The sequence below is a fragment of the Panicum virgatum genome, chromosome 3K (assembly GCF_016808335.1).
Source record: "Panicum virgatum strain AP13 chromosome 3K, P.virgatum_v5, whole genome shotgun sequence".
Classification (NCBI taxonomy): domain Eukaryota; kingdom Viridiplantae; phylum Streptophyta; class Magnoliopsida; order Poales; family Poaceae; genus Panicum; species Panicum virgatum.
The window spans coordinates 4,911,025-4,925,420 of record NC_053138.1 but is presented as its reverse complement, the minus strand read 5'-3'; the positions used below and the strand labels follow the sequence as shown (position 1 = coordinate 4,925,420).

Genomic DNA, 14,396 nt, shown 5'->3' with positions numbered 1-14,396 from the left:
GATTCTAATTGGGTCAATGCCATGCATGAGGAACTTGAAAATTTTGAAAGAAACCACGTTTGGGTCTTAGTCGAGCCTCCACCTGCTTGTAATCCCATCGGAACGAAGTGAGTTTTCAAAAACAAGCAGGGTGAGGATGGTTTGGTTGTTCGAAACAAGGCTCGTCTTGTTACCCAGGGGTTTTGCCAAAAAGAGGGTATTGATTTTGAGGAGACTTTTGCCCCTGTTGCTCGTTTGGAAGCTATTCGAATCTTTCTTGCATTTGCTGCTTCCAAGGATTTTAAAGTTTTCCAAATGGATGTTAAATCTGCCTTCTTGAATGGTTTTATTGAAGAAGATGTTTATGTGAAGCAACCTCCTGGTTTCGAAAATCCCAAGTTTCCAAACCGTGTTTATAAACTTCAGAAAGCTCTCTACAGTTTGAAACAAGCACCTAGAGCCTGGTATGATAGATTGAAAACATTTTTGCTGGCTCAGGGTTTTAAAATGGGATGTGTGGATAAAACTTTGTTCCTCATGCGATCTGGCACTGATTTTCTTTTAGTTCAGATATACGTGGATGATATTATCTTTGGTGGCTCTTCTCACGCTCTTGTTTCCAAGTTTTCTGAGCAGATGTCCAGGGAGTTCGAGATGAGCATGATGGGTGAGCTGCAGTTCTTCCTCGGGCTGCAGATCAAGCAAACTCCTCAGGGCACTTTTGTCCATCAAGCCAAGTACACTAGAGACTTGCTGCGGAAGTTCGACATGAGCGACCTGTCTCCTCAGCCGACTCCGATCAGCACATCAACGGCGCTTGATGAGGACTTGGACGGCGAGGCGGTGGACCAGAAGGAGTACAGGAGCATGATTGGCTCTCTACTGTACCTGACGGGGACGCGACCGGACATCCAGTTCTGCGTCTGCCTCTGTGCGCACTACCAGGCTTCTCCGCGCACTTCTCACAAGCAGGTGGTGAAACGCATCTTCAGGTATCTGAAATTCACCCCTGAATTTGGTCTTTGGTATTCTGCGGATTCTTCTCTGGTTTTGGTGGGCTTTTCTGATGCCGATTTCGGTGGGTGTTGGTTGGATCGCAAGTCGACATCCGGCACTTGTCAATTTCTCGATACATCTTTGGTGTCTTGATCCTCTCGCAAGCAGGCTAGCGTAGCGCTTTCTTCCATATAAGCTGAGTATGTTGCCGCTGCTAGCTGCTGCTCCCAGATACTTTGGATGAAACAAACCTTGCAGGATTACGGATTGAGTTTTGGTAGGGTTCTCATCTTTGTAGACAACATGTCAGCCATTAGCATTGCAAAGAACACTGTCCTACACTCCAGAACCAAGCACATAGATATCCGATTCCATTTCCTGCGAGACAACCATGAGAGAGGACACATAGACCTGATCCATGTCCCTTCAGAGAGGCAAACCGCAGATATCCTAACCAAACCGCTAGAGCAGGACACCTTTGCTCGCTTGCGAGGGGAGCTTGGGGTTTGCTACCCCTTTTGATCGCTGACTTTTCTTTGGTTAGCTTTGTAGATTTTACTTGTCCTTCTCTTTGTTTTCTGGGGTTGGTAGTTGTATTGTGCATATGCATTGTACATGTTTGCATTTTGCATTGTCTCACTTGCACTAGCATTCTTGTATATATTGCTATGATCTTCTAGTGCCTGATAGTGTGAGTTGATAAATTTGATCATGTATAGCTTGCTCCACTGTGTATATGACATCATCTGAGTTAAGCTATTTTGATTCGAAAATCTGAAAACATGATCACCCTGTTTTGGCTACTAGCATGTTAGGGCGTGTTGATGTGCTTTGCTATCTTATTCATGCTAGTGTAGCTTTTCGTTCAACAATTCATACTTGAAATGATTTAAATTTGATAAGATTGCTTGAACTGTTCTTGAAATGGATTGAAAAGATCCAGGTGGGATTGCTTGTCGCACTGATCGAGCTTTCGGGACGGCTCACTTTGCACTTGTGAGAACCCGGACAAGGCTGTGCATGACTGAAACGAGTGCCTTAAGCTTCTGATTGTCTTTGGTATAGGCTTGGCCTCGTTGCTAAGTGAAGCATGACTAGCTTTCAACCCCTGACACTAAGATTTGCTTGATATAAATTTGTTTGAAAGATGAATGTTTGCAACTTGTTTTTGGCTGAGTTTGGCTCACCTGTATGAGTATGATTAGCACTGCCTTCCTTTCCCTACTTGTTAGTGCTAGATCATGGGTGATGCTTTTATTTCTCCTAAACTGAACTTGGCTAGCTCTAGACTGATTTGATATACCCTGTTGAGCTAGACGCAGGTCTTGTTTATGGATGCACACGTGCTTGTGACTAGATGTTGCTCATATCTTTGTATCCCTGAATGCTTTCACTTACACCTCCTGCATTGCATTCATTGCATAGCATCTGTTCAGGGGGAGTTTCAGCTTCAGGGGGAGCTTTAGGTCTTTTTAGACTTGATGTGTGCATGTGCCAACAAGGGGGAGAATTTTGGGAGAAGTGATCGAACAAGGGGGAGACTTGTTTGATTTTTTTGAAAAACTTGTTGTGCACAGGTGTAAGGATCACCGGGGTGTCCGACCCTAGAGGGGGAGGGGGTGAATAGGGTCGCTAATCGCTTTTTAACCTAGGGCTCAAACTACTTGCATAAAATAAACCTAACACGTCCTACACATGCTAGTTATGACTAAGACTTATCTATGCTACTCTCTACTTACCCCTAAAAACTTGCAACCTATAGCCAATCCTAATCAAACTAACTAGGAAAGTAAAGGCATGCAAGATAGAGTAAATGCGGAAACGTAATAAGGTAAGTAAAGAGGTAAGTGCAAGAGGGGTGCAAACTCCCGAGTAGACACGGTCATGTAACGTGGTTCGGCACAAACGCCTACATCCACGGGACACCGAGGCTCTTCCGATCACCGTCTTGCACTACACCATCAAGGCGATGCCGGCAAGCAAAGGCAAGTGCCCACAAGACACCGAGTCTCGTGCACCGTCACCGTCTCTCTCGGTCACCCGGCCGAAATTCACTACGGAGCTTCTCCACCAAGGAGGGGGCCTCCTCTTCCCCCGCACAAAGTGTCGTTGCCTCTCCACACCAAGTCGGAGGGTCACACGACGGATCACAAGATGCTTGCCGCAGCAAGGCTTTCACTTAAGCTAGTTCTCTCAAGAACTAAGCCTAAACAAGCACTAAGCACTCTCACAAGTGTGCTTAAGCCTATATGATGTACAATGAAGCTCTATGGTGGTTGGAGATGATCTTTGGCTCTTGTATACTTGCTTGGTCTCCAGCACTCGCAAATGAGCCGTGGGGTGGCATATATATAGCCCACACACCCCCAAACTAGCCGTTGGAAAAAGTCTGACAAAAAGCACTATCATCGGTTAAACCGATGCTCCCATTTTTGTCATCGCCGATTTAAACGGTGAGTGCATTTTCCAACTATCCATTATACTTCAACGGCTACCTCAATCGACCGACGTAATCAACCGATGCAGCGTCGGTTTAACCTGTGAGTGTAGTTGCTAAAAAACTAACTCTCTGGAGAACTGCACCGACGTTCACCAATATCTAATCGTCGGTTTAACCGGTGTATAGAATTTCCTCTGTCTTCTTCTGTCAATGCACCGACATATGCAATTTCTTTAGCGTCGATTCAACCGGTGTAAAACCCTAGCCTTGTGTACTCCAAGTCAATGCACCGACGAGTGTAAAACACCCAACGTCGGTTAATCCGGTGCCAAGTTCATTGCACCGATGAGTACAAACTTGCTCATCATCGGTTTAACCGGTGATAGCAAATTTGCTTCGTCTTTGATCTTTTCGACTTGGATTTCTTCACGGTCTCTTCAATTCTTGTCCCTGAGACCCGCGAGGGGCGGCTCCCCCTCGACCCCCGTCCGCTAACCGGGTAGCGGAACCCCCGTAGGGGCGGCCCTACGGGCATTGTTATGCCTATCTTCTCTTTGTCATCACTTGAACCTAAAAGCCCGAGAATGGTCATCTTAACAATCATATTAGTCCAAGTGTTGTGTGTGTCATCAATCGCCAAAACATTATATTGAAATATGGCATGAGAGGCCATTTTCGCTACAACAGGGCTTTGAGAGTGCATCTTTTTGGGAGAGTTGCACTTGTGAGAGGGAAAAACTTTGTTGCCTGGGAAGTTTCTGCTTTGGTTTTGGCTTCTGGTTTCCTCGTTTTCCCTCTGCTTCTTGCATGACCGCGTCGAGCGTTACCTCTGTCTTTGAGGAGTCATGTTTTGGCTTTTGATCGATTGCGTCGAGCCGTTGCCCTTGTCTTAGGGGATCGATCTCTGCTTGAGTAAGTGACTGTTTCTACTTTTCTGAGCTTTGTGTCACTTGCTTGAGTTCTTCACTTTCTTGTTTCTCTTTTTTTCACTTCTCTGCTTTCAGGTGGTGTGTTGACAATGCACTCATCAAGGGGGAGATTGAGGAATGTTGAGTACTCTATCCTGCGTGTGATGAGTGAATTGTCAACCGTGCGGTGTGATCGTGCGCTTGGTCTGTGGATTGCAGGTACACGGGCGTCGAGTGTCGACGGGGAGCTGCCGTGGAGGTGCTGTGGCCGATGGACCGTGCGGTGGACGGCGGTGAAGGGCAGCCGGGACCGGAGCTCGGACCGGGCGACAGATGTGGTGTCCACTCCTGGATCGAGGGCGCAAGCGGCGACGGAAGGCGGGTTTCTTGGTTTGCGCCACAAAACCAAGCAGGCGGACGGCAGTGGAAGACGCCAAGTCATGGAGGCACGGGCGTCAGTCTCTGGACTGACGGAGGCGACGGGCGTTGACGGCGTCTAGGGCCTCGCTGCGGGCGAGGAGGTGATGGGCGGCGGGCGGCGTCTAGGGCCGTCAGAAGGCTGAGGCGGGAACGGCGTCTAGGGCCACGGAGTGGAGGCGGGAATCTTCCCACGCGTGAGGTTTTGACGGTTTTCTCAAAACCGGCCACGTACCCGGGTTTCGCGGACCCTCCAAAACCGCGGACCGGTACTTCATCGACGTGGCGGCATCGCAGCAAAGACTTCGAGTCGAAGAAAGAAGCTCCGCCGTCGATCGAGTCTGTACAGCGGGCTGCTGCAGACCTGACCGGTCTGACCGGTCCCCTGGACCGGTCTGACCGGTCTGGCCGCAGTAGATGGGTATAAACCCCCCCACCAGCCCGTGGCTGGGTGAATGATGGGCGGATGGATCTAGCTTTGTATAGGTGAATTCCTCCGAAATTTATGAATGAAATCTTGTTGAGATTCACCTTTGTATGTTGAGTTCTCATCCTCTCCCTTCTCTTTTGCGTTTTGGACTTGATTTCTCCTCTTTTGGGATGTTTCGTGTTTAGAGGAATCAAGCCCGTGAATTCGTGTTTTGCCGAACTCGTTGTGACGATTCTGATCTATCTAGTCTAGTGCCAAAACTCCTAGAATCGCGAGTTCTCACGAATTGGAGATTTTGAGTTTTTGAGAAAACCCCAATCCTCTTTGATCTTCCCTCGATTTCTCACGATCTGTTAATATTTTGGGAAAGATCTCTTGGGGATATGTTCATGGGGTAGATGCGAAGCTATCCTCCAGGTTTCATCGAATTTGGACTTCGTTTACTCGAAATTTGACATTTGGAGCTTTGTTGGCGGGCTGTCTGGGAGCGACCGGTCTGACCGGTCTGGAATTTGAATTCCCAGCCCGACCGGTCTGACCGGTCTCTGTAGTCCAGATTTGCGTTGACCGGTCTGTGCAACCGGTCTGACCGGTCTCTGCAGTCCAGATTTGCGTTTTGACTCGATTTGCTTCCGCGTAGTTTCCTAGGGCGTTGTTTCTCAGGGATAGCTAGTTCATAGCTATTCTCTCATTTCCTAGGTTCGAGGGGTTCTGGTGATTTTGGAATATAGGCCGACGATTCGATTTCGAGAGAAATTTTGATCGGCTCCCATTCACCCCCCTCTGGTCGCCAGTTTCGGTCCCTTACAATTAAAAAACACATCAGCCTTTGCTACAACGTACGGCAGCACGGGACAGCAGGCTGCTTGTCGTGGGGTTTCTAGGGGTACCCACAGCCGGGTGGCGGAGCGCACCCGCCTATTCCCTTGTGAGGGAGTACTCGGGGAAGTACTAGGCGATGGGGCTGAATCTATGCTGAGACAAGGACTCAAGAACACACGATTTAGAGTGGTTCGGGCCGCCGGAGCGTAATACCCTACGTCCACTGGGAGATGTATTGTTCTTGGTGGTGTGTATGAACCTATCATCTGCTGGCCTTGGCTCTTTCCCAGCCTGAGGTCTTCTAGCGGCGCCCCCTCCTTTTATAGATCAAGGGGGAGCGGATACATTGGACGTTGGGCCCCGACAAGTGGGCCCAACGTGTTGTGCAGCATACTGCGCAGAGTACTTAAAAGACAACAGTGGTTACGAATCTTTTCCTCCGATATGCGTACTGCTGCTCTTCTGACCCAGGGGGGTCTTTCCTTGTCCCGTCAGCTAGGTGCCCGTTGGAGTAGCGTAGCTTGCGGCGTGGCCTGCTGAGGCTATTATGTAGGCGTCATAATGGGCGAAACCGAGCCGTCGTATCCATCTGCTATGGCAGACTGGCAGGCGCGGCGTGGGCGGCGCCGGCGGCTCCACTACCTTGGTAATACGCGATCAATAGTGCCTCCTGGTCAAAGAATCGCCTCGGCTTCCACTGTATCAATGCGGTCGTCCACCTACCGCAATAAATGCAGTGGTGGGTGAGGCTTAGTATGGAGACCAAGCGCCCTTTGTATACGTGTCCGCGCCGGACCACCCAGAGGTAGGGCGTCGACTTCTTCCCTTAGCGAGGGGTCCGGTTACCATACAAGAGGTCCGGGACCCTATGAGGGGTTCAGGACTTCCACGGGGGTCCGGCCCCCTTTGGGGTCCGGAGCCCCGGCTGTTCGAGCTGAGCGCCTGCCTCTTCCGGGACACGCGTCGTTCCCGGACCTTTCCCAGTCGTGAGGCGGGTCCGGAACCGTTGCCGAGGGATCAGGACTTCGGACCACAGGGGTCCGGCTGTTTGGACGTAGTCAAGGATAACTACAAGACCCTTGCCTAGACACAGCAAGAGGGGGTACCCCAGTCCTGGGGTACCGACAGTGGCCCCCGGGCCCACCTCGGGAGAGGTACAAACCCGCGGGTGGGGCCTCTATCGTGATGTGTCTCTACGCAATCTGATTGTGTTGGTGTGCTCATGGAGAGAGAGAGCGGGTGTCCCAGACCCCTGAGGGCCGGTTCACCTATTGCCAGGTTCTGGTTCTGAGTGCTCTCCACAGGGCGACGAAGGTGTAGGCTTAGGGTGCGGAACCAAGCTAAGCGGCTACACTGATCTCGTATCGCTCGGGGAGCAAGCACCTCTTCCCGGACCTAGCTCTAGCTTGAGTCGACCGTGGCGAGCGGTCTCCGCCGGAGCGGGCCACCGGAGTGGACTTGGAGCGACCGTGGCGAGCGGTCTCCGCCGGAGCGGGCCACCAGAGTGGACTTGGAGCGACCGTGGCGAGCGGTCTCCGCCGGAGCGGGCCACCGGAGTGGACTTGGAGCGACCGTGGCGAGCGGTCTCCGCCGGAGCGGGCCACCGGAGTGGACTTGGAGCGACCGTGGCGAGCGGTCTCCGCCGGAGCGGGCCACCGGAGTGGACTTGGAGCGACCGTGGCGAGCGGTCTCCGCCGGAGCGGGCCACCGGAGTGGACTTGGGTCGTTGCTGACGATCCGATGAAGCATGTTACCGACCTCATGGTAAGATGCAAAGAAACCAAGCCTTATACTAGAAGGGAGCCCGGGACTCCTAAAGACAGCAGACTCGGATACTAGAGCACTTGTATCAGGGTAGCGAAGTACGTAAACTTAGGGTACATTACCAGGCTAAGCTACGCGGATCTTCTCTACCCCAGGATACAAATACCACTTCTCCAGAGCAGGTCCTTAGGAGTCCGGACTGCCTTCCAGCTAGAAGGGGTGTCTTCACCTGACCACGAGCCAGCAACTTAACTTGGATTGTTAGCAACAAGGGAAACTCCGTTCAAGAGGAAAGAATAGTTAAACCAAGGCGAATAAATGTAATCAGGATGGAGCCTAGGTAAAACTGAGGAAGAAAATCTCTTTTATTATTGTGGTTGTCACGGTATACATCAGAGGTCGGGATTACGAGGTCGGACCTCCACCGCTCCGGACCGCTTTTTGCCTGTTTGTGTGATAGGGCCAGAGGTCGGGTTTACAAGGTCGGACCTTGACCACTCTGGACACACACGTAGGCGCCACGTTTTTACAAAGGAGGAACTCTCTCTTAGTCTTTTCTTAGGAGTAACCTACGGCTGCATGCTATACAGCATGTCCTTCTCCGGTTGGAAGTGGTGCGACCACTCCCGAATTCTTCATAGTCGTCGGAGGCGAAGGCGCCCTGGATGTGCCTGAACCGCATCATCCAGCATCACCTCGGGAGCTCGGGGGATCCCTTCTTGCCTAAGAGCTGTCACATGCTTACATGGCATGAGACAAATTCTTTGGCTTTGAATGGAATAGGCCCCCAGCCGTCGTCGTCGTCTGCCGATGAAAACCAGACGCCCTTGCGCAGCAGATGGACCGAACGTGGAGCGCGGAGAGGTGCGGTCGTTCGCCGGCTTGTCCTTGGTGCTAGCGCCAGGGGTCCCCGCGCCTGGCGACGGGGGCTTGTCTGCAGCAGCACCGAGCTACGCTGAGGCGGATCTCCGGTGCTGGCGACGGCCGGACGGCACGGCCAACTTCCTCCGGGATGGCCGTCGGCTCGGGGCTCCATGTTGAGAGAAAGCCTTGAGCCGACGTCATGCCGTTGGAGAGGAAGGATGGCCGTTGCTTGAGAGAAAACCTTGAGCCGACACTGGGATGGCGCGGGGCAGCACGCGACAGGCGTCGCTCCCGCGCACCACCGTGCCGGCTCTGAGGCGCCGCAGTGGTGACGCACAGCAGGCGCAGCTGCCGTGCACCGTCGGACCGAGGGCGCTGGCGCCCCAGTGCCACAGCATGCGGCGTGGGTGCCACCATGCCCCTCTTCATCTTCTTGTCTGTCGTTGCCGAGGATGAACACGGCCCCAGAAGCCTGAAGATCCAGCCAGCGCCTATTCCTCCCCACGGACGGCGCCAAAATGTCGTGGGGTTTCTAGGGGTACCCACAGCCGGGTGGCGGAGCGCACCCGCCTATTCCCTTGTGAGGGAGTACTCGGGGAAGTACTAGGCGATGGGGCTGAATCTATGCTGAGACAAGGACTCAAGAACACACGATTTAGAGTGGTTCGGGCCGCCGGAGCGTAATACCCTACGTCCACTGGGAGATGTATTGTTCTTGGTGGTGTGTATGAACCTATCATCTGCTGGCCTTGGCTCTTTCCCAGCCTGAGGTCTTCTAGCGGCGCCCCCTCCTTTTATAGATCAAGGGGGAGCGGATACATTGGACGTTGGGCCCCGACAAGTGGGCCCAACGTGTTGTGCAGCATACTGCGCAGAGTACTTAAAAGACAACAGTGGTTACGAATCTTTTCCTCCGATATGCGTACTGCTGCTCTTCTGACCCAGGGGGGTCTTTCCTTGTCCCGTCAGCTAGGTGACCGTTGGAGTAGCGTAGCTTGCGGCGTGGCCTGCTGAGGCTATTATGTAGGCGTCATAATGGGCGAAACCGAGCCGTCGTATCCATCTGCTATGGCAGACTGGCAGGCGCGGCGTGGGCGGCGCCGGCGGCTCCACTACCTTGGTAATACGCGATCAATAGTGCCTCCTGGTCAAAGAATCGCCTCGGCTTCCACTGTATCAATGCGGTCGTCCACCTACCGCAATAAATGCAGTGGTGGGTGAGGCTTAGTATGGAGACCAAGCGCCCTTTGTATACGTGTCCGCGCCGGACCACCCAGAGGTAGGGCGTCGACTTCTTCCCTTAGCGAGGGGTCCGGTTACCATACAAGAGGTCCGGGACCCTATGAGGGGTTCAGGACTTCCACGGGGGTCCGGCCCCCTTTGGGGTCCGGAGCCCCGGCTGTTCGGGCTGAGCGCCTGCCTCTTCCGGGACACGCGTCGTTCCCGGACCTTTCCCAGTCGTGAGGCAGGTCCGGAACCGTTGCCGAGGGATCAGGACTTCGGACCACAGGGGTACGGCTGTTTGGACGTAGTCAAGGATAACTACAAGACCCTTGCCTAGACACAGCAAGAGGGGGTACCCCAGTCCTGGGTACCGACACTGCTGATTGCTACAGAACTATGGAGATGGCTCGTGCTTGATTGTTGTACCATGACATCTTGGAGACAGCCATAGACAAAATTGGTAATCTGGAGAATCCGAACCGATGCCTTCATGGCCATCAAACTCATCCAATCCAATCAACTCTTCGATCCGACCCTTCTTGTCCGCTAGGTTTGGGATGCCGCGTGCTCCAGTCTCTTTAAGAGGATGATCTGTCTGTAATTTTGGAGTGCTCACCTTTCTTGGGGGGGCAAGTTTCAAGTGTGGCGGCCTTCTTCTCTGACAGTTGCTTGGCACCTGGTGACTGGAGGGTGCAGATGCTTTTGTTGTCCTGCTCAATCTGGACGGAGCTGTAGGTGCCTTCTGAATCTTCTCTTGGGAGGAGACTTTGGTTCCTTTTGGGCATGAATTGGTAGTCCCTCGATGCGGTTCAATGCTCTTCTTTGCTGAAGATAGTTTGTTCTTACGGAGCCTCTGCAAGACAGGATTTAACTGACGAACTTCAGCATACCCCATATCCATTGTGTTTCTACGAGGTGACAAACTGAGAAACTTTTCGAATTCAGGGCTGTTGTAGGCAGTGCGCTCAAATGGCCAGAATATTGGTTCATCAGACTCGCTGGCTTCTTTCCTCTCCGATGTCCCTGTACTAGAACTGGAAGTACCAAATTGGAGGCTTCTGACTGCACTGAAAGAAGGGCTGGGAAAGTCAGAACTGAGACTATCCAGAAGCTGTTCCTTGCCTGGCAGCAATGCAGAATCCTCTGAGTCAAGATCTAAAGAAGAGACCCAGATATCTGTTCTGTCAAGATCCACAGACTGAGTATCTGACTGTACTGTGAATGGTGTGCTTGGGGTACTGATTGTAGATGACTGTTCGCTGAGAGAACTATCATATGAAGAATCACCGAACTCTGAGTCTGACAGAACAAAGGGAAAGCCATTCTTTTCAAGTCTCCATCTAATTGCGTCCTCCTCAGTAGCATCCTGCTTAAGACTCTTTAGCGGTAAATTAAGGATAGTTGATGGAACTTCCTTGTCAGGACATGGAGAGGTTGCAATTTCCTCCCTCTTCATGATCACATCATTGGAACTAGATAGCGATAACTTCGTTGAGAACTGATTATGAAGTGAACTTGCCTTGCTGTCAATTTCAAAACCATCAAAATCATGGGTCCCCCAGATGTGCTTCATACAATTGAATTTTATATCACCCTAAAAGATTGATTCAACCTAGCATTAACAGAAATAAGAACTGTAAGTGGAAATCAGCAAACACTAGCAGGAACTGTTGAATTTTTCCAAGGAAACTGTAGCATCTCCAGTTAAGACAAGGTATTGCAGACAGAAGCAAGATAAACGAGGATAGCACCTTAAATATTGCATTGAAGCATCCATCAACATTGTGATTTAAATATTACAGCAGCAATTAATATCTACAAATGAGGTTTATGGGGTCAAACTAATTTGTTCTGCTTTAATATATAAGTGAGTCAAATAAAACAATCTTGAATTCAAATCATACATGATATAATTCTTTTTTGATACTTCATCAGTATTCTGAAAAGTATCGCCATAGAATGCGCAGCTGTATAGGTATTTGTCATTCAAAGGCACTTTTGTCTCAATTGACCATGATTTTATATCTGCTCCACTTCCTAACACAACACTGCTTTTGTTAACCACTTCAGCTACATGCAGATTTTTATATATAAAAGAAAAAAGAACCTACTCGGCTACTCCAATCTACGAAAGTGACCTAATGCGCGGGTGTTGTTTTCATATATCACATAAACAAGTTCAGGTGCCCCAATATGGGGAAAAGAATCCATTTCTTTAATAGTCAGATAGGTTCTGGAAAAGGAACTCCACCAATAGAACACTAAAATCAACCTGAGGCTCTAGTCAAGGAAACAGTCGCATGCCTTGTGTCATCACTTGTCAGAGTACTTCAACTTCAAGGAAACAAGTTCATTAACGTAATGGCAGGCTTTCCTAGTGGCCTCAGAAATGGTCAGAGTAGAGAAGTTGAGATAGTGATATGATGCAAAGAAATGTCCTTGCGTTTCAAACGTAAATTGTTGACATTATGACTACTGTTCAGTTTTATCAGTCTAAATAATGCGTAGTAATACTGAGTACAAATAAAAAAGTTACAAACATGTGAAAATTTTGTGCGGGGTTAGATGTTCACCCAAGTAACCTTTTTCAGGATAAAAAAATTAAACAAGAACCCTAAAATTACTCTGTTCCGGGCGCAGAAATCAAATTAAGAATCGCTTATATGTTGAAATAAATTCACATGTCACCCAACAATCCCCAATAGTTTCAGAGTTACACCAGCATGCAGAAATCGCTGACACTATCTAAAAGCTCTCGAGGATGAAGTGTCGCACTGTGGTTCCATTGATAAGCCTGTCCTGCTTCTAATCATGAACTCTACTTGTAATCAAGAACTCAACACGTAAAAAACTCCCCCTGCTGCTACTGAAGCCAACAACTTCACTTGTAATCAAGAACTCAACATGTAGAAAGTTTCCCCCCGATTTCAGCATCTTTTTTGACACGGAGGTACGAAACCATACCCTTCTAGCAATCGAGAAACAGAAGGGAGAAAACAGGGAAAGAACTGAAATCTGAAAGAAATCCGCTGCAAGGGCACTTTCTTCCTAAAACAGGTTAAATCCGGGAGAAAGAAAGAATGATGGAAGAAGTAAGCGGCCAAGGCAATAGAATCCATTTCTTTAATAGACAGATTGGTTGACGATTATGAACTGAAGAAGAAATGGGGAGAGAAGAGTTGCTACCTGAATCTGGCGCGCCTGGACGAGAAGCCGCCTTTGTCCCTCCGTCGAAGGCTCGAAGCGGTTTTGAATGAACCCCGTGGCCTGGCTCAGTGGTTTTGGTAGCGATTTCTTCTTCTTGTTCGGACCTCGGATTCGTTTGAGCTGACATGTGGATCCTCAAAATTTAGGTGATTTTTTTAATAACTGGTCAGCCAGCGTGCGTATTTTTGTTGCTCGTGTGAAACCGATCGCATCTGGGTCCCCTAGACGATACAGTGTATCTTTCTTTTCCTAAATCACACAAATATTGTGGGCTACTTTCCATAACTTCTTTTTTATCGAATGGTTTCCATAAATTCTTGCATTGTCGGCATGCCAGGTCAGGTACAGTTACATGTAGAGAGACAACACCACACAAGCTGTTGCGTGTGTGCATGTTTTTATTTTTTTATTTTTTTTGGCTAAATACGTATCTTGATTTTGATCTCTAAGGGTCTTTCAAAAAAATAAACATCTTGATCTCTAAGATAGTCCGGTGGTCATTCTTATTATATTTTGATTGGCCCATTCAAAATATTGCACTGCCATCTTCGAGTGACTATTTGTAACAGTTTTATTTTCCTAGCAACGTTAGCAGAAAATTCGAAAGCTTTGCCCAAGCGAATGCGCATCTGGATTATTGTACAGAAATTTTAGAATCCTTTCTTTCCAAAGAAAAAAAATTGTGAAAACTTTGGATTGTTTTCCTCTTTGATTTGAGCTGCGTACTTGGCCCACCCATCATCCCGTTGAGATCGTTTGAGGCCCAACCCACGGCCTCCTCAGAACCATTTCCCTAAGGGCCCGTTTAGTTCTCAAAAAATTTCGTGCGCTACAGTAATTTAGAGTATTTAACCACTAATTAGGAGTATTAAATGTGTATAACTGACAAAACCCATTCCACAACCCCCGGGCAAAATCGTGAGACGAATCTAATGAACCTAATTATGCAATGATTAGACAATGTCGTGCTACATTAATCAATCTCTAATGACGAATTAATTATGCTTAATAGATTCGTCTCGCGATTTTCCGTTCATCCGTGTAATTAGATTTACAATTAAAATATGTTTAGTCCTCCTAATCTTCTACTTCGGGCCATCATCATGGCTCATGCCCCCCCCCCCCCCCGCGTACCCGGCAACAAGGCCAGCAACATGACAGCACTTGCAAGTAGGGCTGGAAAAATAGCTCGAGGCTCGCGAGCCAGCTCGAGCTCGCTTCGGCTCGGCTCGGCTCGGCTCGGAGCGGCTCGCGAGCCTCCAACGAGCCGATCCGAGCCTACTTCTCAGGCTCGCGAAAATGATGAGCCGAGCCGAGCCGGCTCGCTCCGGCTCGCGAGCTCAGT

At 49.7% G+C, this 14,396-nt stretch overlaps 1 protein-coding gene across 1 annotated transcript; it reads right to left on the bottom strand.

The window, feature by feature from the left end:
• Positions 1 to 5,888: 5,888 nt before the first annotated feature.
• LOC120696988 lies at positions 5,889 to 13,238 on the bottom strand. The gene is made up of 3 exons (XM_039980069.1): positions 13,031 to 13,238; positions 10,226 to 11,456; positions 5,889 to 6,037 (listed from the first exon to the last, which is right to left on the bottom strand). Exon 2 carries the CDS (start codon positions 11,415 to 11,417, stop codon positions 10,239 to 10,241), a length of 1,179 nt encoding a protein of 392 aa, XP_039836003.1. The 5' UTR covers positions 11,418 to 11,456; positions 13,031 to 13,238; the 3' UTR covers positions 5,889 to 6,037; positions 10,226 to 10,238.
• Between the last annotated feature and the right edge of the window lie 1,158 nt (positions 13,239 to 14,396).